The sequence below is a fragment of the Drosophila novamexicana genome, unplaced genomic scaffold (genome assembly GCF_003285875.2).
Source record: "Drosophila novamexicana strain 15010-1031.04,08,12 unplaced genomic scaffold, DnovRS2.1 tig00000485-arrow-pilon, whole genome shotgun sequence".
NCBI classification, from domain to species: Eukaryota; Metazoa; Arthropoda; class Insecta; order Diptera; family Drosophilidae; genus Drosophila; species Drosophila novamexicana.
In genome coordinates this window covers 381,805-405,772 of record NW_020824808.1, presented here as the reverse complement: position 1 = coordinate 405,772, position 23,968 = coordinate 381,805, and the positions used below count along the sequence as shown (strand labels likewise).

Below are 23,968 nucleotides of genomic sequence, written 5' to 3'. Positions count from 1 at the left end.
AGATCGATTTTAATCCCACTCATTGATAACTCCTCATGACCATATCTCGCTTTATCCAGAAGAGTAATCCTTTTTTTGTACATCTCTCTACATCTTCCTGCTAAAACAAACGAAACGGAGAGAGGCGCAAGTTTTTGTTCGCGGAACCGTGCAAGACTCTAGTGCAAATCCTCTGTGTTTCCTGCTACTTATTGATAGTTGCGCGGAATTACAGCCAAATTAAACGACCTTTAGGTTGCACGCGAAAACTTATTTTTAAAAAGCCGGAGGCTTGCAAAGCGACATTTCGCCTACTTACTCCATCCCCCACCCACCGCTCACCGACAAATCACAGCCCACAAACTGAAGACAAACACCGGGGCATTTTAAATTTAATTAATCAAAGCAACCTAGCTAGATTGCAACAAAACCTAAATCTTGTGATGATATCTCTTATTGGAAATCTTCCGCTGATTCGGAACTTTTCAATTATGAAGGATCTGCGCCTCGGCCCTTTTATCGAAACAGTCAACCGTTTTGCAACTAAACTTAAGGATCTGTTGTTCTGCTAGTTCCATTTCTTATCTAACTGGCAGACAGCTCAAGTTGAAGGCTAGAATCAAAATGAACGCTGAGGCGTTGCCTGCTTTCGAATTTGAATTGAATATTGAATTTAGCAAAGAAATGTCTATTACTTTAGAACTGTCCGTCGCGTATCTCCTAGTTAAGAACTCTTCACAAATTGATTAGATTTTTTCCGCATAGTTTAAAACATAAATAACTTATTTTATATAGACAGATATTTTGTGAAGCTCTCAAAATTATTTAAAATTATGCCGTCAGTTAATGATTCAGTTAAGTTTTTCCCGCTTATCAAATGCCAATTATATATTTCTGTGAAGCAAAAATAAAAAGTTCCAATACTGATAAGCTGACATAAAAATATGACAAATTTTGTTTGCAAAATATTTGTTTGTTCGCAATGTTGGATTTAGTCACGCCTCTTATCAACATTTTTTAGAACTTAACTTTTTGCTGATAAATGCAGACAACGAATACTCTAGACGACAGTGGTTGACTACCAAATACCCTGTTAAAACCTTTGGAACGAAAGAATATAATTATAATATAAAGTATTATTGTTTTGATTTTTGTTTTTCGATATGTTTTGTTATAGAAAGACACGAGCAGATCTATGCATTCTTATGGATAGATTCGGTAAAGTTCAAGAGTAGATTCTGACGCCTACTTCCAACTGTAGCACACGCTATTAAAAGTATAATTAACCCTGCTAAATCCATTCACTAGATATAGGGTATACTGGGTGTGTCATTAAGACTTTGGGCTAAAAGGCGCAAGCAACTCAGTTGATCAGAAATTGCCACGGCGAAAACATTAGTTTAGTAAAGTTCCGAAATTCCAGTGAAGTAATAATTACATTATTCAAAAATCCTGGCTGACAAACTCCAGCGAAAGACCTTTTATTCACATCAAGAACAGCACTCCAATCAGATATGCAGGCCGAACATAATCTTGACGAGCACGCCCAATGGAAGCAAATCCAACAAAACACCTTCACACGCTGGACCAATGAGCATCTGAAGAGCATCGGTAGTTCCATAGATAATTTGGAAACGGATCTATCCGATGGCGTGCGCCTGATTGGCCTCATCGAGGTGCTGTCGCAGAAGCAACTGCCTCCGCACAATAAACGCACCACATTCCGTAGCCAGAAATTGGAGAACGTATCGATTGCCCTGCAATTTCTGCAGGATGAGGGCATTAAAATTGTTAACATCGGTAACTTATCCATGACTAGACTTCAGTCCGGTTCCAGTTCCACAACAATCCAATTTCCATTCACAGACTCTTCGGATATAGTCGACGGCAAGCTGAAGCTAATATTGGGCCTCATATGGACGCTCATTCTACACTACTCGATATCGATGCCCGTATGGGAGGGCGATGAGGAGAAACCATCGACGGAAACGGGTCAAACGCCCAAGCAACGGTAGGTTAAGGACTTTCTGAAATACTGCCGCTTGATAGCTAAATGCCTTTCCTTTGCTGCTGCAGCCTGCTGGCTTGGATACAAATCAAGATACCCGGCATGTCTATCAATAATTTCACCAAAGACTGGACCACGGGCAAGCCGGTGGGCGCTTTGGTGGATGCCTGCGCCCCTGGCCTGTGCCCCGACTGGGAGCTCTGGGATCCCGATAATTCCGTGCAGAATGCCACTGAGGCAATGCAACTGGCTGACGATTGGCTGGATGTCCGCCAGCTGATCAAGCCGGAGGAGCTAGTTGATCCCAATGTAGATGAGCAATCCGTTATGACATACTTGGCCCAATATCCAAATTGCAAGCTGAAGGACGGCGCCCCATTGCGGCCCAAATCGGATCCCAATAAGTGAGTGTTAACTTTAATATTAATATCTATGGACTGTAAAAGTAAGCCAATTATTCGATTTTCTTATATGAAATCCTAAGAGTATGCAATTTTGTAACCAAAATTATTTTAATTTTGAAGTCTACTTTTAACTGTCTAAGTTAGATTATTTGACGTTGATCCATGATAACACGAGGTTTATGGACATTCCACCCGCAAGTGTGGAAAAATCGCGAAAAACGATTGAATGAAACTTTTCTGTTTACCATCCGATCGGCATCAAGCCCATTTTCAAAGATCTTTGTTAAAATTCATTTGAGAGGTTTTTCACACTTTTCCACTTCCTTGGTGGAAGAGGGGGTCAAAGATTTGGAGGATGACGTTTCGAGCTCAAATTCATTCATTTTTAAAGCTTTTTGAGAACATTGATTTTATAAGTTATTGTTACAGAATATAATAAATGTATTTGTTTATGTTTATTAGCATTCCTATCGTTGTACCCGTGACACCTGTGATTGATCCTGAACCCGTTATCCCGGTAGTGGAGTCTCCCGTCCTTGAAACTGTGCCTGCTGAGGTTTATCCTGGCATTGAATCTGTTCCCGCCGAGGTTTATCCTGGTATTGAATCTGTACCCGCTGAGGTTTATCCTGGCATTGAATCTGTTCCCGCTGAGGTTCATCCTGGCAGTGAATTAGAGCCTCCCCAGTTTTATCCGAGCATTAGACCCAGTGCTCCTATGGTTGGTGAATCTGCCATAGTAACTGTTGATACGTTTGCCATCCCAGAGGGTAAGCTCGACAAATGAAAATATTAAAGCCAAATCTTTTGATATATCTCTTTTATCAATATAGCAAATTATGTCACGGAAATCGGAAAGCTTTACGAGGGTGTTAGTTATTTGTTTACTGGTCAAATTTTACCGGAGGCACAAGGGTAAACTTACATTCGTTATTTATCGACTTAATTTTAACAAGGGGCTCATAAACAGATTCGCCATAAACTTCGTATATGACAATCAGACTCGTGATGTGGCTCTGCATATCAATCCACGATTCGGCAAACAATATGTGGTGCGGAACACCAGAATACGTGGCACATGGGGCCGTGAGGAAATCCACTCCGTGATACCTTTTCCTTTGCGGCAGGGCGAAAGGTTCGCTGTTCAAGTGCTCGTCACTCAGAACTGTTACTTGATATCGTTTAATGGCCATCACGTGGATCATTTCATTCATCGTCATCCTTACGACACAGTTCGTTTCCTTGACGTCGAAGGCGACGTGGAGGATGTGCTCATACACCGTTCCGAGGTTCGAGGCTATCCACATCGTTTTCTTGAATTGGCGGTAAGAAATATATTTGAAATCATGTTATTATTGAAGAAACAACAGCTTCAATTCACATTATCTAAAGTTACAGTTAGAAGGTTGTTGGTTACAATTTTAAAGTCACTTCAGGAAGGTTATTTTCCACCTATTTTCAGCTGTAATTACCGTACTATTAAGAAGAATGCTGACGAACTTCCTTCATTCTTATCACAAGTCACATTAATGTACACTTCCATTTATCACGGTTCGTAAGTCACAGTTTAAAAGTCACTGGTTTAATTTGCAGTAGTATAGTATAGTAGTTCAGTTGCAACGCCTTTTTTTCACCCATTTTTCAACTGTAATTACAGAACTGAGTAGATTTCTGACGAATTCCCTTCCACGTTATCTAGCGACCCGACAAATCGCAAAAATTCACTTTACCTAAAGTTACAGTTTAAAAGCCGGTGGTTACAATTTTAAAGCCACTTCCTGCAGGTTATTTCCCACCTGTCTTCTGTTTTAATTACAAAGCTAGAAAGTTGATCGCTGACTCCCTTATAGATTATCACAAATCAAGTCAACCTTCATTTCCGTGAGCCACGGTTATAACGTTACCGTTTAAAGACAACTGGCTACAGTTTTAGAGGCACAACCCCCTACTTAGCCCATTTTCAGCTAAATTTATCGTAGTTCCAATTGAATCTTTATTCCACTTAAGCCTCCACCACACGTACAGTATGATATACAGCCCATGATTTACTTTGCCGATGATGTGGCTGAAGTGGGACCACTGTGCGAGGCAGATAGTTTTCTCTTCAGCGGCAGGATCGATGCCAAAAGCCAGGAGTAAGTGAAACAAGCCCACAGAGTTAAATATTGTCTTTATACTAAAAAATCTGCACATTCACAGACTCGAGATTAGCTTCCTATATGCGAATGAAACAAGGGATGTTCCGCTGCACATCAAGTTCCAATTTAAAAAAAATCATCTAATACGTAATAGCAGAGCACGTAAATCGTGGAACCGAGAAGAGATTTCCAGCCCAATACCCGTGCGCCGAGGCGAAAGATTTGCCGTTCAAGTGCTTGTGACAAGCGACTGTTATCTGATAGCGATAAATGGCCAACACTATGCCCAGTATGTCCATCGCATGCCCTTCGATGCGGTTGCCGTCATCGAGGTCAAGGGAGGTGTGCAGGATGTGCAGATGCATCGCAATACGGTGCGGGACTATCCACAGGGCACACTTCAAAGGCAAATCTTGTGAACATATTAGTTTATAGTAGACGCCATAGTCTCACTGTTTAAATTTAATAGGTGGATTTATTAAAATACAATTTATATCTAATTGTAAAAAGTATGAAAATTGAGAATATTTATAAAGATTTTAAAGTAAACCTTTAAAGCATTTTACTAACAGATAACCTGAGCATAAGCGGAATATGACCTGGGATGAAGTATTTTAGAATGCCAACACAATTTGTTAATATAAAACTTATAATCAAAGCATGACAGCCTGTAAGCCTCACTTGATTTTATGAGAATCTCAGTGAAGGGCTACACAAAAAACTATAGTTTAATAAATATGCTGCGCAGTGAGAATTATTATTATTCGAAGATCCTTAGCGATCCCGAATGTGACTCGGCTTGCTTTTCGCTTGGCCAATGCCCAAAGCAATTGATAAAGCGGCAGAAGAGCGCTGTGAGTCAGCGGACAAATGTTGTTGGCATTTTGATTTACGTGTATGTCAGTGTCAAATTTGGCTGTCTCTTTTCTTTTGGTCTGACCACACGTGTCGCAGAATGCTCTAATTAAAGGCAGGTAGACCTAAAGGCCCCAACTCTTAGTCATGTTCGAAAGACTGAAATGTCTCGGGGCTGGCTGTCAAGAATTTTAACTCAAAAACATATTTGTTGCGGGCGACAGCCGCATGGAAATACTGAAAAGAATAATATATGGAGATGAATATATATGTGTATACAATTTTCGAACGAATAATTCTTGTTGCTCTCAATTCTCAGCTATGGTATGGTAATAGCTGGGCATTTTCGAAAAACCAAAATTCAGTTGCTGCATTGACTTCGAAGTGTGCGTGTCGTAGGGAATACGCGGCGTATACGCAATATACCGATTTGAGTGCCAAAACAAAACGTTAAATAGATACAAAAATATATATAGATATATATCTATGTGAATGTAGGCGCGTGTGCTGTACATATAGCGCCACATAATTATTCAATTAGTGCATAACGCAACGAGATCGAGAAAAATGTCAGAGTATGTGCACTACTGAAGGCAAACATCTATAGTATCCAGCTATAACAGATGCGATGAATAATCCCTATATATATAATGTATATGCGTGAACAATATTGGTGTGCAAGCTAATGAAAATATAGCCAAGAGTTTGCACACAACGTTTTTGAGAATTTTTGCCATATTTTGTGATCTATTTTCTTGACAGTCGCCTTCCGACTTCTCGCTGGAGTCCCTTTTAGTCGGGGCCCCAGAAATTTTGGGCTTACGAGTAGTTGAGAGTACTTTATTTAGCAACTGTTGCACGCCTCGACACACCTGAGTGCCACATTGTTAGGAAATTTATGTACTTCAAAGCAAACAAAAAAATTATATTAAAGGAAAAAAAGCTGTTCGCATTCTTTTTGTACTCTGAGTATTTGAAATATTGCGAACGTTTCGCAATTGTGTTTGGCTATAAAATAGGCTTTATTTTTGGATATGTCGAAAACGTAGCAAGAGGAAGAAAGAGAGAGAGAGTGAGTGGTAGGGGATAGAGAGCGTGCCAGAGCAGGGGGCACTTGAAGCCAATTGCTTGCACGTGAATATTTATTGGACGCCAACGCGGCGTATGCGCAACATCAAATGATAAACACCTGCTGGCAGGCCACAAAAATGTTGTCTAGAAAATTGTTACTAATATAAAATACATTTTTTTTTTTAAAGCGACCAAATCAGCAAACTTTAGGGCAACAAGAATGCCTAATACTATGATGATTAGGAAACTTAGAAATTGTTTTAGCCTAATTTATGATCGTTTTTTCTTTTTAATTATTTTCAAAATGCAGTTTTTTTTTAATTTAAATTTGTATTTTAAAACTGTGCGTAATTTTTCTAGCTTTGGTCTTTTTTTTTTTGCTTTGGTTGACTTTTGATATTTATATATATTTTTTTTTCACTAGAAGCGCGGTCTTTTTTATCTGCGATTTAGTATAAATAAAATAAATTTGCGCAGATTTGCAAAGTTGTTGAACCCCCAACGAAATAAAATCAAAGAGTTTATGTCTGCGATTTGGCCAAAGAATTAGTCATGTGTTAAGACAAAACATGCCGCAGAAACATGCAAAAAATGTATTTCATATTTTTATGAAGGCTGCCCAACTATTTTGTATAGAGCTCGACTAGGAGATACCCTGCGCAAAGTGCCGAGCTGGGTTTCGAAAAATTCTGCTTTCTTTCTATATATTCATGCATTCTTTATTTTTCTTGGTTGATTAAAACATAAAATTCTTCTTATATTATTTAATATTGATGCGTTATATTAAATATAACTAAAATATATTTTATTAATTGACTTTGGTGCTCAAAGTCCGATCTATATGAAAGTTACAATGCTTAAACATGGCAAACAAAAGGGTCTTAATACTAAAGCAGAAGAATTAGTTAATTCAATTTTTGGTGTGAATATTCTTTACCGGTGTATATATACGAGATTCTACATACCAAGTTTTGTGCTTCCAGTTATTAAAATTTTTATCTATGCTTGAAATGGAAGATGTCGGAGAATAAAAATCTCGTTTTACGCTTAGTGTAGCAGAACATTAATACATATTACATTTTAAGTACCTAGTTTTTGAAGTTTTTGAGATGCATGCGTTTATACATTAGGCCAGATCTACTCTGCTTTGATGCTGCTTTAAAATGCTACTATACCCCATGTCCAAGCAGTCTAGGGTGTAAATACAATATATTTCTATGTGAATTTCAAGTGCAAATTATGCTGTTGATGAGTCAGTCATGGCCTGGGGGAGGGGCACGCCTGGTAAGGGGCTGCATTGCAAATGACAATACGCCTGCAATTGGCAACAAATCAAGCATGCCTTAAAACAACAACAACAACAGCAACAGCAATAACAAAAAAAAAAGAATATATGTTCTATTTATAAAAGAACAACAGAATCAGCTGCGCGCAAAAATCATCAGAGGGATTGGAAGAGCGGGTCGGAGAAAAATCGCCAAAAGCTGCCGCTGCCAAATCGCTGCGAACAGAGTCAAGAGTGCAGTCGACGTCGACGCCGACGTCGAAGTGAGCGTCAACCGCAACGTCGCCAACGTACGAATGCAAACAGCAAAACACACAACAAAAAACATGCAGCAAAATAAATATTGAGGAAATTATGTATTGATGATCAGCACAGCGATCGTTAGTTGAATAGAAGCGCATACTGTTTAATATTGTAGCATAAATGTATTTCAAACAGAAAAACTGTGGGAATATTCTGCCGATAATATGTATTTAAAGCTGAATATATGCGCATATCAATTAATTCTTGACACATGCTTCACATGAATATGTGACTTATAATAGAATTTAGTGATTACTTATTGATTATATACATTTTTCTATTTTTAAACGCATTGTACATGTGCATTTGGATTATATGAAGAGCATTAATAATGTGAAGTTGGCTGCGCTTCACCATTTCATAAAATGACTTTCCTTTAGACTCATAATTTGAAACTTATGATAGGGCCGTCGGTATGAACAATTTTCATAAATTTTACCTTGCAATTTTGTATAACATATTAACACAATTATGGGTAGATTCAGCAACAGCAGACTACAGATCCACACCCAGTTTCACCCACACCAAATTTACAGTTTGAAAGCGACTGTTTAAGACTCACCAAACAATATTCTACCATAAGCCGCCTTTGACTGTTGCTATGCATATGGCCACTGCTGTAGAATTCTGAAAAATAATAAAGAAATTGAACAAAAAAGAAGAGCTGCGCGCGTTTGGCTGCATAAAAACATTGAGCAAGGAGGCGAACAGAACTCAGTCGAGCTGAGAAATTGCGACGAGCAGAACATTTAAGATTACAACAACGACAACAACAACAACAACGACAACGAGTAGTTCCCCAAGTCCCAAAGTCAAGTTCTCAAGTGGACATAACGTCCGAACAAATCAAACGGAACAGAACAGCAGCAACGCGCGCAGCTCGTAAAATATCAAAAATATTTTGTTCAAAATTTTCGAAAATTAAATATTTCAAATTGAAAAACTGCAAGACTTGAGTGTGTGTAAAAAGAAAAAAACGTGCTCTTGCCGCAGACTGAGGCATTGTGTAATTTAATTGGGTGATTAGCGACCAGTATTATATATATATATATATATATATATATTCGAAGAAAAGAGTATTAGCAAACATTCGACAGGCACAAATCGTCAAAATGGCAGCACGCAAAGTGAGTTTATTTATTTTTTTGGCACCAAAATTGAGTCCAACTATATCACCTGCCTCACCTGGCACCCTCACCACATATATGCACAATTTCGCACACTATTTTTCCATTGCAATGCATTTGGCCAGTGTTGATCAAGTTGTTTAAATGACGGCAAAATGGAGGACATGTGGTTTGCATTACCTTTTCATAAAACCAAGAAATATTTGTCAATTTATTTTTAGAGAATTTACAACAATTTTCCTGGCTATTGCTGTGTGCGTGTGTGTGTGTGTGTTTTAGTTGCATATAAATTAAAATTAATTAAAATGGAAGTGAAAATTTATTTAGCATTTCGTTGGCTGCGCTGGCTGATTCATGCCCCAAGGCAAACGAGGCAAGTGGCGCCTCACGTTTTGTTTTGCGACTTGGCAACGTTTTTGGTGCGACGCGTTTTATTTCCATATTGGGCCAAGTTGTTAGCCCGCGTTGAGGTCAGTTGCGGCGGCTGCTTTAAATGGGCAGACAGTTCCCTTGTGGCATGCCACGAAGGATTTCAACAGTCCCATTAAGCAGATCAGCTGTTCAATCGATCAGCATTCAAAATTGGCTACGATTTTTATACCCAGATAGAGGGTGTTATACATTTGCCAAGAAGTGGGAACATCTATGAATCCCTTGAATGCACACAAAATCTTAATCAGTATCAAAGCCAGGTCGATACAACCATGTTCGCCATGTCTAGCTATATGTTCCTCTGCAAACAAGTTCCTCAGTCTTAAGGCTATAGTCATGAGTATTTGAGAAAGTCTGTCTTTCTGTTCCAGCATAGATCGTAAAAGCTGCAATCCAACCACTTTATAGCTTGAAAAGCTTCTTGTTGAAAAACTTTTTTGTTTTGAAATTCTTTTGACCATATATGGCCTTTACGAGCTCTACCATAAACTAAATCTTATAAATATCGCACTGCCACAACATCATATATTTCGAAATCAAGAATGAGTCTTATTTGAAACAAACATTTCTGTAATTTAATATAGCTTAATCAAACTCAGCAATTACTTACTTCAACTCACATATTCGTAAGCCTTATTTAAAATAGGGTATTCAATCTTCGCCTTGCTGAACAAATCCTTTTGTTTTTTGACTAATTTAGGCTAAAATTAACAATACCTAACCATATCGAGAAGGTCGTTTTGGCATCATTTGTTGCGCTCATTCAAATGTCAGTGTACATTTGTGTCTGCCACCCTCCCCCCTCCCCCCTGCCACTGCCGCTGCGTTTGCCAAAAGCGATTCGCGAATATTGCAAATATTTGACTACACTCAATTCTTCTCATATTGGGTGTGTGTTTGCGTGCAATATCTGAAGTTGAGTGTGGCATGATTCATTAATTGGAATATGGAATGTATTTCTTATACAGAGGCTGCAAAAAGAGAAAAACGCGCACCCAATGAAGCTTTTACAGCAATACGTATGAGTAATTATTTCTAAAGAAGCTTAAAAATATAAAATAAATAATGAATATATAGTAATATATATGCATCGACACCTCTTGCTTAGCCTGAGCCAAAGTTCCCACCTTAAACTTGCTTTTAAATAAGGTGCATACTTTACGGCGAAGTTTCTAAACATTCGGCAACACAACTGAAAAACACGTGAATTAAAAAGCATACAATTGATTAATTTTTTCGCTCCACAAACATAAAATATATAATTTTGTTACTAAAACACGTTCAAGAGATTGAAATGTTTAACATAAGTATTTACAGCATGTGAGTTAACATTTTGTGCGGGGAGTAAAGCGCAGCATAAAGGAAGAGAGATAGAGCGTGAGAGAGAGAGGGGCACAGCGCCAAGAATTTTTGAGTGTGACGCCAGAGCGCACAACGCACACACAGAGCGTGAGAGAGAGAACGAGTTAGAGACAGACAAAGACCGGTAAACAAAACAAAAAAAGACAAGGCAACAACAACAACAAACCGGTCATCACAATGTAGATCAGGGCTGTAGTCAAGAGTTTCTGATAAAGGGGTCGCAAGTAAAATCTTATTTCGAAGCCAACTGCCTGTTGCATTTAGGAAATCTTGAAAGTAATCAAAACAGATCGAAGGAAATAAATGCAAAAGATATGCTTTTTATATAAATATGGCTTAGTTACTCCTGTACTTGCATAAAGTATAGTTGGCTAAAACAGCTTACAACGACAAATAAAATATCAAAATGCAAATTTTACTTAAGAAATAGCTAAATGCCTTATAAAAGTTCTCAAAAACCACAATACAATATTTCATACTTATTTTGTTGTATGTTTATGCAAAACTATAATAAATATATTTAAAATTTCTTGCACCCATTAATTTGTTTACGAGCATTAACTTTTTGTGCAGAGTGTAGCGCGCTGCTGAGAGTGTGTGCAAGAGCGCAAAGCATTGGAATTTTTAAGCGCGCCGCCAGAGAGTGTGCCAGACAGAGCAAGCGAGAGACAAAGAGAGCGAGAGCGTGCACGCGCGACAGAGAGAGACCGATAAACAAAAAAAAGAAGAAACAAAAAGCGTGATAGGATAGCGCCGCGCTCCGATCAGTGGCAGCGTAGCAGCAACAACAATTTTAACAGCAACAACAACTCGAACAACAAACCGGCCGTCAAAATGTACAGCGATCAGCAGTTGGTGTTAGTTAACGGTGGTACGCTCAACAGTAACGACACTGTCGGCGACGAGCGGCAAAGAAACACAGCGACAATCCACAACAATCGAAGCCAACAACAGATCGGTGCGGTTTCCCCTGTTGCTGAATTAGTTCAAAACGCGAATTATACAAACGTCAACGGCCAAGCGCAGACGCAGGCGACAATATATTTAAATCACAACAACAACAACTACAGAAAGAACCCGCCAAATTTGCAGAACAACGTTGCCGCAGTCGCCGCGTGTGTTTACAACAATTGCAACAACAACAACAATTTTAGCAATTTAAGTTTTTACGCCCAGCAGCCAACGAGCAGCTACAGTAACAACAACAACAACAACGACTTCGAGCTCTATCAAGCCGTGCAGGTGTGTGTTTCCTTAAGCGTCTCGCCCTTAACTTCAGCTTTGCTTTGAAAAATTCCGCAAGTTATTTTTTTTGTGGGCGCTTACAGTTTTTTTAATTGCAACATTTCGCAATTAATGAAAATGTTAATGAACTTCACACGCTGCGCAGTGATCGCGGCGAATTGGCCGCTCGCCGCCGTCGCCCCAATTCTTTTTCTAGCCCTTTTTTCGCCAGACAGACGGCTGGCTACCTACTCTATTTTGGTTGGACTTGCCGGCAAGAGACAGACCAAAACACACGCACACACACACACACACAGCGACACACATACGCAGGCAGTCAAAGTTTTGTGTGTTTCTTTGCGCGTTTTATCTTTGCATTTAACTTCTGTTCTTCTTTATGTGCATTCTTCGTAACCTTTACGCTATTTGGGTTAATATTTGTTCCCATATATTTAATGGCTTTTCCAGTTGGCATAACCTGTCACAGCAACCACATAAACCCGATGTTAGGGTATACAAGCTTCGCTGTGAGCTTTCTTAATCTCATGGGCCACTGGCCTGAAGAAGCGTTTGTGTGGAAAGTTGAACCAATGTCCACTCAACTTATATTGAGTGTGGGACTGTGTGGTCTCCATCTGTGTGTGTGTGTGTGCTTGTGAGTGTGAGAGCTTTAAACTGGAACAAGTCGGCGTCGTTATGTCCATTGCCACACCTAGAGATCGTATCGAATACGATCTGCCACACTCCAGCGTTGACAGTTCCATGCAGCTCGTTTTGTATGCCCTTGCAAAGGGTATTTTCAATATGTCATCCAATATGCTACTCACAGCCAGGGTCGTTAGTAACTAGTTTTCTTTATGGTCCATATGTGAAAGTCGGCCAGATCGGACTAAAACACTCGTATGGTTCTCAAGACCAAATTTTTATATATTTTTTTACGAAAACATCTGCTTTCAATATTGTTTATCTTCTAGCTTTTTTAAGATATTCTAACGTGAATCAATAGTTAACTATGCTCCTTCGAATCATTTAATCGATCCACTTCGAACTACCATGAAGCTCCAATTCGAGCAGTTTGTTGACGATAAAGTTTTCTTTTAGTGTAAAGGTATTTGGTTTGAAAGGGTATTTGAAATGCGGCACTTTGAACATAGCTGAAGGTTTTTTTACATTTTGCGTTAAGTGGTTTTTGAAGTTAAAAAGCGTCATCCACCCACATAGCACTGTCATACACATGTCCATTTCCATATCCTGGCTAACTTGTTGCTCTCTGCCCAATCCCACAACTCACAGCCGAACGACTATTACCAACAGCCGCAGTCGGAACAGTACGAGGAGAACTTCGACGAAGATATGGAGGCCGAACGTGATCTAGCCGAGGATGCGCAATGGAAGAAAATCCAACAGAATACCTTCACACGCTGGGCCAACGAGCATCTGAAGACGATCGATCGTTCCATAAACAATCTGGAAACGGATCTGTCCGATGGCCTGCGGCTGATTGCCCTCATCGAGGTGCTGTCGCAGAAGCGTTTGCCCAAATACAATAAACGTCCAACATTCCGTAGCCAGAAACTGGAGAACGTGTCGGTGGCCCTGAAATTCCTACAGGATGAGGGCATCAAAATCGTTAATATTGGTGAGTATCTCTCAATTTTGATTTATCTATTGGTGCCTTTTCATATTTTGTCTTAATTTTTAAGTCATTATTTTTGGGTTACTGCGAATTTGGGCTTAGCATGGCCGATAAATGGGTTGGGTTCCTAGCGGATATTGTGTTCGCATATGAGACAAAGTCACGTTTTACTGCGGCCATGAGTCAACGTCAATTTGTGTTTAACCTTAGCAGCTGGGAAAGTTGAAAATATTTTCATGCAAATTGCATAATAGGCGATTATTTTATTCCATTATCAGCGGAGACTTGAATGCACACCATAGAGCCCAAAGAGATAGCGAAAGACTTGAACAAATAAAATTGCCTCAGTAGCAAAAAGAAATAAGTCTCCAGTTAGCTAACGACTCCCTGCAATGCATTCCTAACAAATGCTTATTTGTTATACCCATTGAAAGTGGATAAAATAAAGGGTATATTGTGACAAGCATTCCATTTTCTATTAATAAAGTTGATCTCGTCTGTCTCAGAGTTTTCAAAAACTAGATACTTCAGATTGGATCTAACTGGACAAATTTACCCATTCTCAAGGCTGTTCTGGCTTCTGGAGCATATTGTAGAGAGAATATATAGAGAGAATATATATTTTAAGAGTTTAGCCATTCATCTTTGGTATATGCCCTTATTTATATTTAATCTTTAAGCTCTAAAAATTATATAAAGATCGGACAAGAAACTCTGAAGTTGTTCTGGAATGGATTTATTAATAATTTAGAGTTAAGTTAAAGTTCGCATTGTTGTGGAGTTAAGTACGGGGTATTTCACAGTTGTCTCTTCTCGACTGGAGCACGTTTGTTTTATAATTTCTCAGTTTAAATCTTTTGTTGTTCGGTATTGCCTCGCGACTCGACTACAAAACAAATGATGTCATATATTGTTAGCGGCCCAGCAGTTTATTCATAGCGCCAGCTTCAATGTGATTTTTACTTTCATTTGTTATTTTAATGCATAATTTAAGATATGTACGACAAGTTTGCAGTAACTGCACACACATGCGAATAGTACTCAAAAGTACTCGTACGTTAGGCATGATGTCAGTTAATGTACTCACAGTCATGTATATACTCACAATGTTTCAATTCTGATGGCCAGTTTGCCACAAAAGAACTTCAACGAAGCGTGGACAGTTTTGAAGGTTAATTTCATTAGTCAGGCTTCCCAGTGAGTGTGTGTGTATGTGTATGTCTGATAGGTATCTATTTTCCAAGATCAACTAAGCTATATCTTAGATCCGATCACGAGCCGCAGAGTTAAAGGCAACTGAAAAGTATTTAATATTTATACATATAATATTGTGCTAATTTGCATTGATTAAAACCATGAACATGTGATATGAATACCTTACGTTGCATGACTCAGTCTCAGACCTAGGTTCAACGCAGTCGGTCAGTCAGTCAGTCAGTCAGTCAGTCGGTTAATCAGATAGTCTCATATATACACTGTTGTACTATTTAAATGTGACTTGTAATTACAGTTTATTTTTTATGGGCTACTCGTGACGCAATTGATAAGCCGCCAGCTTGTTGTCTTTTCAATTTCCAATCTCAACCGCGGGCTGCTTCAGTTGTAATTCCATTACCAGGTCGCTGATAAGGCAGATCTTTCAGTTGCTGCCACCTACATATCAGTCTGTCTGTGCACATATATGTGTGCATGCATGTATTTATGAGTACATAAAAACCAGTTTGTCAATAATTGACAGCTACGTAAATAGTGTTAAGCATTTATGTGTTTTTAACTGACTTTTTAAGCCCTATACCCATTAAAATGAGCTAATAAGTGGGGGTTATTTGCAAGGGAAGAAGGCAGAAGTTAAGATGCCCATTTCCATCCGACAATAAGAGTCAAAAATAGAGTATAAGCTTTTGTATATGCAACACAATTCAAGTTCATTGGCGCTTATCTAAAACCAATAGTTTGTTTGTAGGGTATCTGACAGTCGAGCAACCGCAACTAGAACACACTCGTTTAGGGCGGCTTTTATCAACACAAATGGCTAGAAGCAATTCAAGTTTAACGAGTTGAACGAAATTTAAAAAAAAATCGATTAACAATGTGAAGTGCGTTGTGAGAGCGCCTTGCAAATATTTTCAAGTATTTTTCACTCTCCCAATATTTATGGCTAATCAGAAATTGGAACTTTCGCTTTTTCATTTGTTCCTGCTATATCGTATTGACCATTGATAAGGTGGGCATATCTTTTGCAATGATTAAGATTTGCCAAAATACATATTGCCAATTTGCAAAAATTTCATGAAAATTATGAATCATTTAAGTAAATAGTCCGAATTTTAAACTATGCGTCATTAAGCCACGTAAATGATTCATTGATGGAATAATAAGCTAGCATTCAGTTAGTGATGTGATTTGTCATGTAATATTTATTAAATATTCTAAATACACTCACTGAGCACAATGTTTGAAGTGCGAAGCCTTTCCCTTAAAGTAGAAAGACAACTTCAACAAAATTATTTGTTTATTTGCCCTATATACAATTTATAATGTTATATGCATGTATTTACAGTTAATTAATTTAACGAACTGCACAATGTTGACTCAAGACGCACCCTCTTCCTGCTCGCAGCTAAAAAAACATAAATTAAAATGGTAAAGAAATTAGCCTTGGGCTTGGGAACTGAGAAACTGTGGAGCTGTTTGTCGTTCAGTAAACTGGTTTCCAAATTCCTTCACTGTCACAATTCATTTCTCTGTTATTTTTTATTTATTTTCTGAGCAGCTCTTTTGTGGCTGTCAATTGAATTAGCGCAGAGTCTTGTGTAGTTTTATAAACCAAGCCCCAGCCACAAATTGTGGAATTATTCGGCTCACTCGTATCTCCAAATGTTTGCGCTAAAATCTACCTAAAAAAAGAGCACAACAAAATAAAATGATAAAAACAGTCGCGCGCAATAAAATATAAAAAAAATGCAAAAATAACATTATAAAACAAACAAAAAAAAAAAAGATACTAAGTAAAGAGAAGCAAGCCTAATACGCGTGTGGATACATATAAAAGTCGCTCAGTTTACTCAATGACATCATCTCCAGCTTTTTGCTGAAGTTTTTTATTTTGGCAAATTGTGAGAAGTTTGCGCATTCTATGCTCTTTTCGAAAAGTGAAGCAGGGTGTATTAGTGGGGTGCAATGAGGCTAATAAGTGCATTACGGACATAAAAAGTCCGTAATTTTTTCATTTCGGCTGGCTTTTTACAAAATTGCACTAATTCTACTCAATTAAATCGAAATTGGAAACCGCATAGTATTAGGACTTCATTTTAAAGAAAAGTAGGCCACATTCTTAACCGCATCAGTCTCAAGGATTGGTTCAAATCTGCTGAGGGTATTTCAGGTGACTCTCCATCCAAAACGAAAACTTTACAATTTATACATTCTGTTAGAAAAACTTAAAACGAGAATTTAAGGACATATCGCCGAAAATACCCTTGTAGACATTTCCATAGCAGCTATATGATAAAGTCATCCGATATAGATAAGAACTTGCTTATATATGAGGAACATAGTGGAAATAATAAATCCCAAGCTTGGGATATGTGTCAGCTGTATGATATAGTGGTCCGATCTTGATAAGATTATGCATGCAAGTGGAGAGCATGGGGAACCCTTCAGTTCCAAGTTTTTGCAAGGTTTCAAGGTATTTAGAAATTTGTTGGTTACCCACATGGATCTACATCTTACAGTCTTGAAGCTAAGGTAATCGATTTTGTAGATCATTGAATTCTATTAAAAATCGTACCAAAAACATTTCGATTACTCCAACTAATGCTATTATAAACTCAAAAAATGTATATTTCTGAAGGTCAGGCTTTAGCAATGAAAAGCGTATGGCACAGTCGGTAGCAGCCGCTTGCCCTGTTCCGAATCTTTCAAAAAATATGTGTTTGGTTTTGTTTTCAATTTTTCACTTCAAAAGAGCTTAAGAACTCGCTATGTATGTACGTACGTGTATATTATGAAGCAGATGTCTAGTTCAATTTGTCACAGCCAATTGATTGTTGACGCCATATTCAGATGCTAACCCACATACAATAGATGCATGCACCCAGTCGAGAGTCGAAGAGTCGGCAATTTTCATTTACCAAATCGTAATTTTTATATGCAATCATAATTGAGGCTTCATGTTCCATTTGACCCAATTCTTTTTTCTATTCCCCTGATTGCTTGTTAATAATCTTTTCAAATATTTGTTAGGCTTTCGGGCACATTTTATTAACGGAAATAATAACAAGCCAACAAATTTCTTTTAGTTCTCACTTTTTGTGAACGTAGTACCCCAAAACTTGTTTACTTTAAAATTGTATGTGCTTTTTTTTTTTAATCATGCTCGAATCTTGGCGATTTATCTTAGTTTCTTATCGTGCGTTTTCTGTCATTGATATATTTGTTAATAAACATTCAAACTGTTTTTCATTTGAAAGCGGTTACTTCTAATGTGCGGTTAGTTTTTTCGTGGAATTTGAAAGGCTTAAGACCAGCGATAGCAAATATTTTTTCTTTTATCATGTTTGTGCTTTAAAAAAAGTTTATGCTTGCAAAAGAGTATTTTTTTTTTTTTGAAAATAAGTAATACACCCTAATGGTCATTTTGGAGCACAATTTATGAAAACTACTGATGTAGGATAGTTCAGTTTTTATTGCTCTGCTATTATGTATGTACTACATATATTAGTTTCTGGTCTAGAGCTCTAAGTTTATAGTCTAAGCTTCTTGCGAAAACAAGCAAACTTTCACGCAAAGTTGTGAATTTTCGGAATATAGTGAATGGCGTTTGGGAACTCAGAGTGGAATGTAGAAAATGAGTTGAAAATTATTCGAAAATAAACTGTTTACAACTGACCTTGTTTTTCTGATAATGGAACCTTGTTTTATAGAAGCTATGGAGTATTATAGATTACTGGATAGCTCTGTAATACGTCTGACAATCGGCTAGTCGTCGTAGGAAAGCATTTGTTCTAGTTATCTTGTAGGTTTTTGCTAACATTACAAACATTTTTCGTTCCCGCATATGCCTTAAATAAATATGTTTTTTTATAAATCAAATTTTAAGCTTAGAGCATACAAATTTCAAGCATTTGTTTTGCTGTGTGGAAGCTTCTAGCTTCTTCCTGTTCATAAAAACACGATAATTCATGTTGTTTCCGTTGTTTTGGTTGGGTTTCTTTCCTCTTTTTTTATTTATATAAATATACATATTTTTTGCAAAGTTTTTGCTTAAGCCAAACTCACGTAGATGAATCAGAGTCAAGTTGGCTCGAATAGTTGAATATGCAGCCCACATTATCAGTGAGTTTCCGTTGAATTTTTGCTGAAATGACCAATGACACGCCGAGACTGGGAATGTTTCATTGATGTTGTATGCAGTCAGCACGTATTAATCATTTGACACTCGAGCATTTTATAATGTGATGTGGCAGTTGTTTGTATGACGCCATCAATTGCGAACAGCTTACAGCTGTTGCATGGCGACTGAAAATAGAAATGATGCGTATCTCAGGCACTTGGCCGTATCATCATCTTGATCAAAATACAATTGTGATAAGATTAGGGTTGATTATAATATGCAACTAGCATTGACTAAGCGCCTTGAGAGATCTTTCTCGCAATTTAGTCATTTATTCAAATTAGCAACTCGAGCCCCAGCCGACTGAACCCGGTTCAATTAACCCCAAAACAAGTGCGCGACGGCGACGACAATGAAATATTAGACACACAAACACACACACACACAATGCTACAGTTCGAGAAAAATAACTGAATCAAGCATTGTTAACTCAAATTAGGTAAAAGGTGTTGTCGCAAAACGGCCAAGGTTGAAGTTTCTTAAACTGAGAATGAAATTCATATTTTAAGAACTTTTTTTAGTTCCCATTTTTTAGTAAACCGGGAAATGATATATAAGAAATTAAATTAATAAAAATATATTACAAATCTGGGTTTGAAATAAAATGACATGAAAAACCAGTTTACGAACCGAACCTGAAGTCAGGCATTTAGTTTTTACCGTGCATTGTATCGTCAACAATTCTTTTTCTGGTTTGACGCAGCTTTGATTCATCCTTTTTTTTAACTCTAGCTAAGAACATGATATTCTGTAGTATAAGAACAAACACTTTAAGTTTGAATCCGTTCCTGGTTAAGTTATAAGCAGCGTTTTTTCTCTCAGTGTAGCAAGACATTCCACGTTTGTAACAAGCAAATCTATGCCACAAGGTGAATGCTTCGTGTGGCAGTCTCTCAGCCCACGCCAAGCTGCCCAAATTGAGCTGAGCGGCTTAAAGTTGCGTCGGATTTTGTTGCAGGCTCAACTTTCTAAGCAATGCCACCGATTCCGTGGCAAAGTTGGCACCGTTTTAGCTGCTTGGCGTCGGCGGCCGCCCTGCCTCTAATTTAATTAGCGTCGGGTGCGCGCGTCTGCATGATTAGGCTGGGTCGTGTGGAAAACTGGTTTTCCCAGGCCCACTTCTGCTGGTCGCCGTTGGAAAAAAAAATGTCGGAAAAATCACAGCGATCAAATCGCCTGCCACAATTTCCGTGTCTGCCAGAGCTCTGGTATGCGCGTGCCCCGCCAGAACGTGTCTGACGACTGTGACCCAGCCGGTTAGCCACGGATGCAGTCGAAGATTTAGTTGCAGACTCCAGACTCTGCAACGCCGACTCCATCTCCGGCTCCGACTTGGCAATTTAGCCTCTGCCTGTTGTTTATCTGTAAATTAAGTAGTTTTCTGCAGTTGCGCTTAACATCATAATTCTTGGGGCTGCGTCGCCTGATGCGGCCACTAAATTATGCCATGTCATCGTGGCGGACTACACAGCTTGAAATATATTTCTGTGAAAACTATTAACAAAGAATTTCTACAACATTCAAAAAAATCAAGATATTGCGTTTTCTGCAATAAATAAATAAATATGCTATGAATAAAAGATTTGCAATTTACAGAAAATGTTCCATAATTTATGAGCATGCATTTGCAAATACACAATTATATCATAATAATATATAATTAATGTATATTGGATTATGTTATAATAAGCTTTATGTTAAATATAAAATTATTTATATACTGATTGCAGAAACCTTTTCAAGAGCTCTATCGTAAAAATCTTATTATTATGCAAAAAAAGGATTTTCTAAATATTTTTGATATGCACAACTACAAATTATGAAAATTGTTGTGTTAATGTAAATAACAATACAAAAATATATTAAAATATCAAAATATATTTTTGGTATTTTTATTTATATTTAAAATTAACATAAAATAATATTAACATTAAATAATTAAATCATAAAAAATATATATATTTAAAAATTAATATAAATCTATATATATACATATTTTTTATTATCATTAAATAACTAATAATAATATTTTTTTGTATTTACTTTATTGCATGCTTTGTTTAAGTAGACATTCTTAGTATAAATATTTCAATGCTTAATAGGTTTTCGGCTCGAGGTAAATATATATTTTATATATAAATATTAATGGTCTATATAGTATAGTATAGTTATTTCAAGAACCTCGCGGTTCTATCATCAACAGGCTTTGCTAAGAACTCTGGCATTAAAAACATCTTGCGGATTGCTAGCCTCAATCATTGAAAAAGCATGGGCAGCATATCAGTCTGTTGTTCATGTAAAACCACTTTCAGATTGCAGTTAAGACTGCAGAAAATTGTTTTTATAACACTGGTAATCAAATTATTCTTGTATAATGCAGTTTCGATTACTTGTACTTTAATTCACGCAATCAAATAGATTTTTTTTCTAGTTTTATAACACTGGTAATCAAATTATTTTTGTATAATGCAGTTTCGATTACTTGTACTTTAATTCACGCAATCAAATAGATTTTTTTTTAGTGTACAATCATAATAAGCTGCCTGACTGCAGCCAAGCACGCGGGGCATGTGAGGGTGTGTTTTTAAGCTGCCAAATATTTGACGATAACATCAGGCACTTATGTAGATTTACAAGAGGTTGCAACTAGCTAGAGACAGCGCACTTCAGTTGCCCCGAACTGCAAGCTGATGGCGGGGCCAAGAAGTTGCAGTTGGTTCTTCCGTCTCACGATTAGCTACAAAAAAATATCTTCACACTTATGCATATGTATGGGCTCTTGAGTGTGATGTCTGGCTGCGAAGGGGCAGCAACTGCTGGTTAATATGCATTAACTGAAGATATTTATCGCAGTTATGGCAACTCCATGGCATGTATTAGCATATTTCTGCATAGTTTACAGAACAAACAAAACGCAGCGTTGACAAGCAGTTCTAGTGGATTGTTAAGAATAAGCACAGTTAGACATTCTCTGGATATAGAGTTGGCGTGCCTGCCTAATTAGCCAAATCATCTCAGTTGTTGGTTTTTTTTCTCTCTCTCGCTATTTTTCACCATGCGCCGTTTTAATTGCTGCTTTCTTTTGGCTGGGGAGTGGGGTGACAACTCTATGGAGGAAAAAAAATATGTCAATGGACTGAACATTCAACTGGCAGTTAATACATTTGTCATGCCTGGCATTTAGGCGTTAAACATTTTAAATGGCCATCGAGATGTGCGTTTAAATGGCCACAGGCTGACAATTTGATGGCTTTTGGCAGGCAAAACCAGCCGGTTTTTGCTGCTACTTCTTCTTCTTCTTCCACTCGCCAATCTCCACAAGTGGAACTCTAAAGTAAACAATGCCAAATTGCAAATTTCGCCAATGCCGGGGCAAGGCTGAGTGTGTTGCCATAACAAGAAAAGCCACTGCATACACATGCCTCCATATATATGTCTATAGATACATACATATATGTCATTGTATATTTGTTTATGGAGGAGCTGTATCAGCAAATGGTTAAATGGCTCGTTGAGCAGCCAAAGCAGCGGCAAAAGCGTTCTACTAGAAAGCGTCCAAAAGTCAGTCCAGAAAAAAAAAAAAACAAATAGCAGCGTTCTGTTTTGCTTATTAAAGGCAAGTAAATACCCTGCAGTCAGCTTTGGATATACATCAGATTGAATTCTCTCTAAATTATTGATTTTTTATGCTTTTTTGTTTAGGTAATGCCCTACGGCCCAGTAATAATGAACCTAGGCTTGGTGGTTCTTTAGTTTTCGGATAACGGAACTTTCTAAAATTAAAGCTAACTGTGATATTTTAAATATATATAAAGCCCTGATATGCATGTTGTAAACATATAGAAAGTTAATAGATATATAGTTAACTTGAATATATAGGGACTTGAATTTTATTGAAGCTGATCAATTTTATAGCATTTCATGCCAATACCTTCTACCTTCATTAATTTATACCATTGTATGGTGAATTTTTGGCTGTTACAGGGTATATAAAGTAGTGCATTGCATTTGCAAATAAACTGCCCACGCATGCAAATACACCGAAATAAAAAATCAAGAACTTCGTAACGATAATACTGAAATATGAAATTCTTATTTCAAGCAAAAAAAAAAAAAACTTGAATACATTTTTTTGTTAGGCTTTTTAGCTCGATTGAGCTCATTATAACAACGAACCAGGATTGAATCATATTTTAACAACTCTTAAACTAAGAACAAAATAATATTAGTTTTGGACAAGCTGATTCTCAAAGTGGGCTTGAAATAAAACCAATATAATTTTAAACAAAGCCGCATCTGTTCTTAAAACAATCCCATTTTGAGCTTAAAATAAGTTTATGTTGATCTTGATTCAAGCCCATATTGACCTTGATATAAGTTTAATTTTTTCTTAAATACATTTTTCTTTTTACTTGATACAAGATTTTGTAGAGTTTTTTTTAGAGCTTATTTTAAATAAGGTACGAAATGTAGTTAATTCCAAAAATTTGAGCTTCATTTTATATGAAAATTTTAAGAATTTTTTGTTGTGTTTTCCCTCTGTGTATTGATGTACGTCAGTGTACTTAACTGTCGTCACTCAGAACAAAACTTGGTCAGGAATATGGATGTATGTGTGTATGCATAAGTACATGTAAGTACCTGCTATATTTGGTTACAATCAGCGACCAGGTTAAAGTTTCGCTCAACTTTCACTATGATCAAATGCATTTGCGAACAACAAGCCCGCAATGTCAGTGTCAATAAGAG

The 23,968-nt window shown here is 37.4% G+C and overlaps 2 protein-coding genes across 5 annotated transcripts in view; both read left to right on the top strand.

Moving 5' to 3' along the window:
• The first annotated feature begins 1,374 nt into the window (after nt 1-1,374).
• Nucleotides 1,375-5,038, top strand: LOC115761414. Its single transcript, XM_030703171.1, has 8 exons — nt 1,375-1,779; nt 1,846-1,990; nt 2,056-2,391; nt 2,854-3,161; nt 3,225-3,306; nt 3,362-3,716; nt 4,399-4,526; nt 4,591-5,038. Exons 1-8 carry the CDS (start codon nt 1,494-1,496, stop codon nt 4,946-4,948), a joined length of 1,998 nt encoding a protein of 665 aa, XP_030559031.1. The 5' UTR covers nt 1,375-1,493; the 3' UTR covers nt 4,949-5,038.
• Nucleotides 5,039-11,773: 6,735 nt separating this feature from the next.
• The window catches only part of LOC115761744 (filamin-A), a 39,430-nt gene continuing 27,235 nt past the window's right edge, over nt 11,774-23,968 (top strand). For 2 of the 4 annotated variants that reach the window (XM_030703640.1, XM_030703639.1), the window contains exons 1-2: nt 11,785-12,206; nt 13,482-13,827. In XM_030703640.1, coding sequence (XP_030559500.1) covers nt 11,799-12,206; nt 13,482-13,827 — 754 coding nt within the window. In that variant the 5' untranslated portion in view covers nt 11,785-11,798. Of the gene's footprint in view, nt 12,207-13,481; nt 13,828-23,968 lie in introns of all 4 variants that reach the window. The other 2 variants (XM_030703637.1, XM_030703638.1) reach the window with 2 other exon arrangements.

Excerpts from the sequence above, each read along its gene's own strand:
- LOC115761414 (XM_030703171.1), top strand. The coding sequence starts at position 1,494 with ATGCAGGCCGAACATAATCTTGACGAGCACGCCCAATGGAAGCAAATC. Across the intron at positions 3,307-3,361 it reads ATTTTACCGGAGGCACAAGG|ATTCGCCATAAACTTCGTAT; the intron begins GTAAACTTACAT and ends GCTCATAAACAG. Across the intron at positions 3,717-4,398 it reads ATCGTTTTCTTGAATTGGCG|CCTCCACCACACGTACAGTA; the intron begins GTAAGAAATATA and ends ATTCCACTTAAG.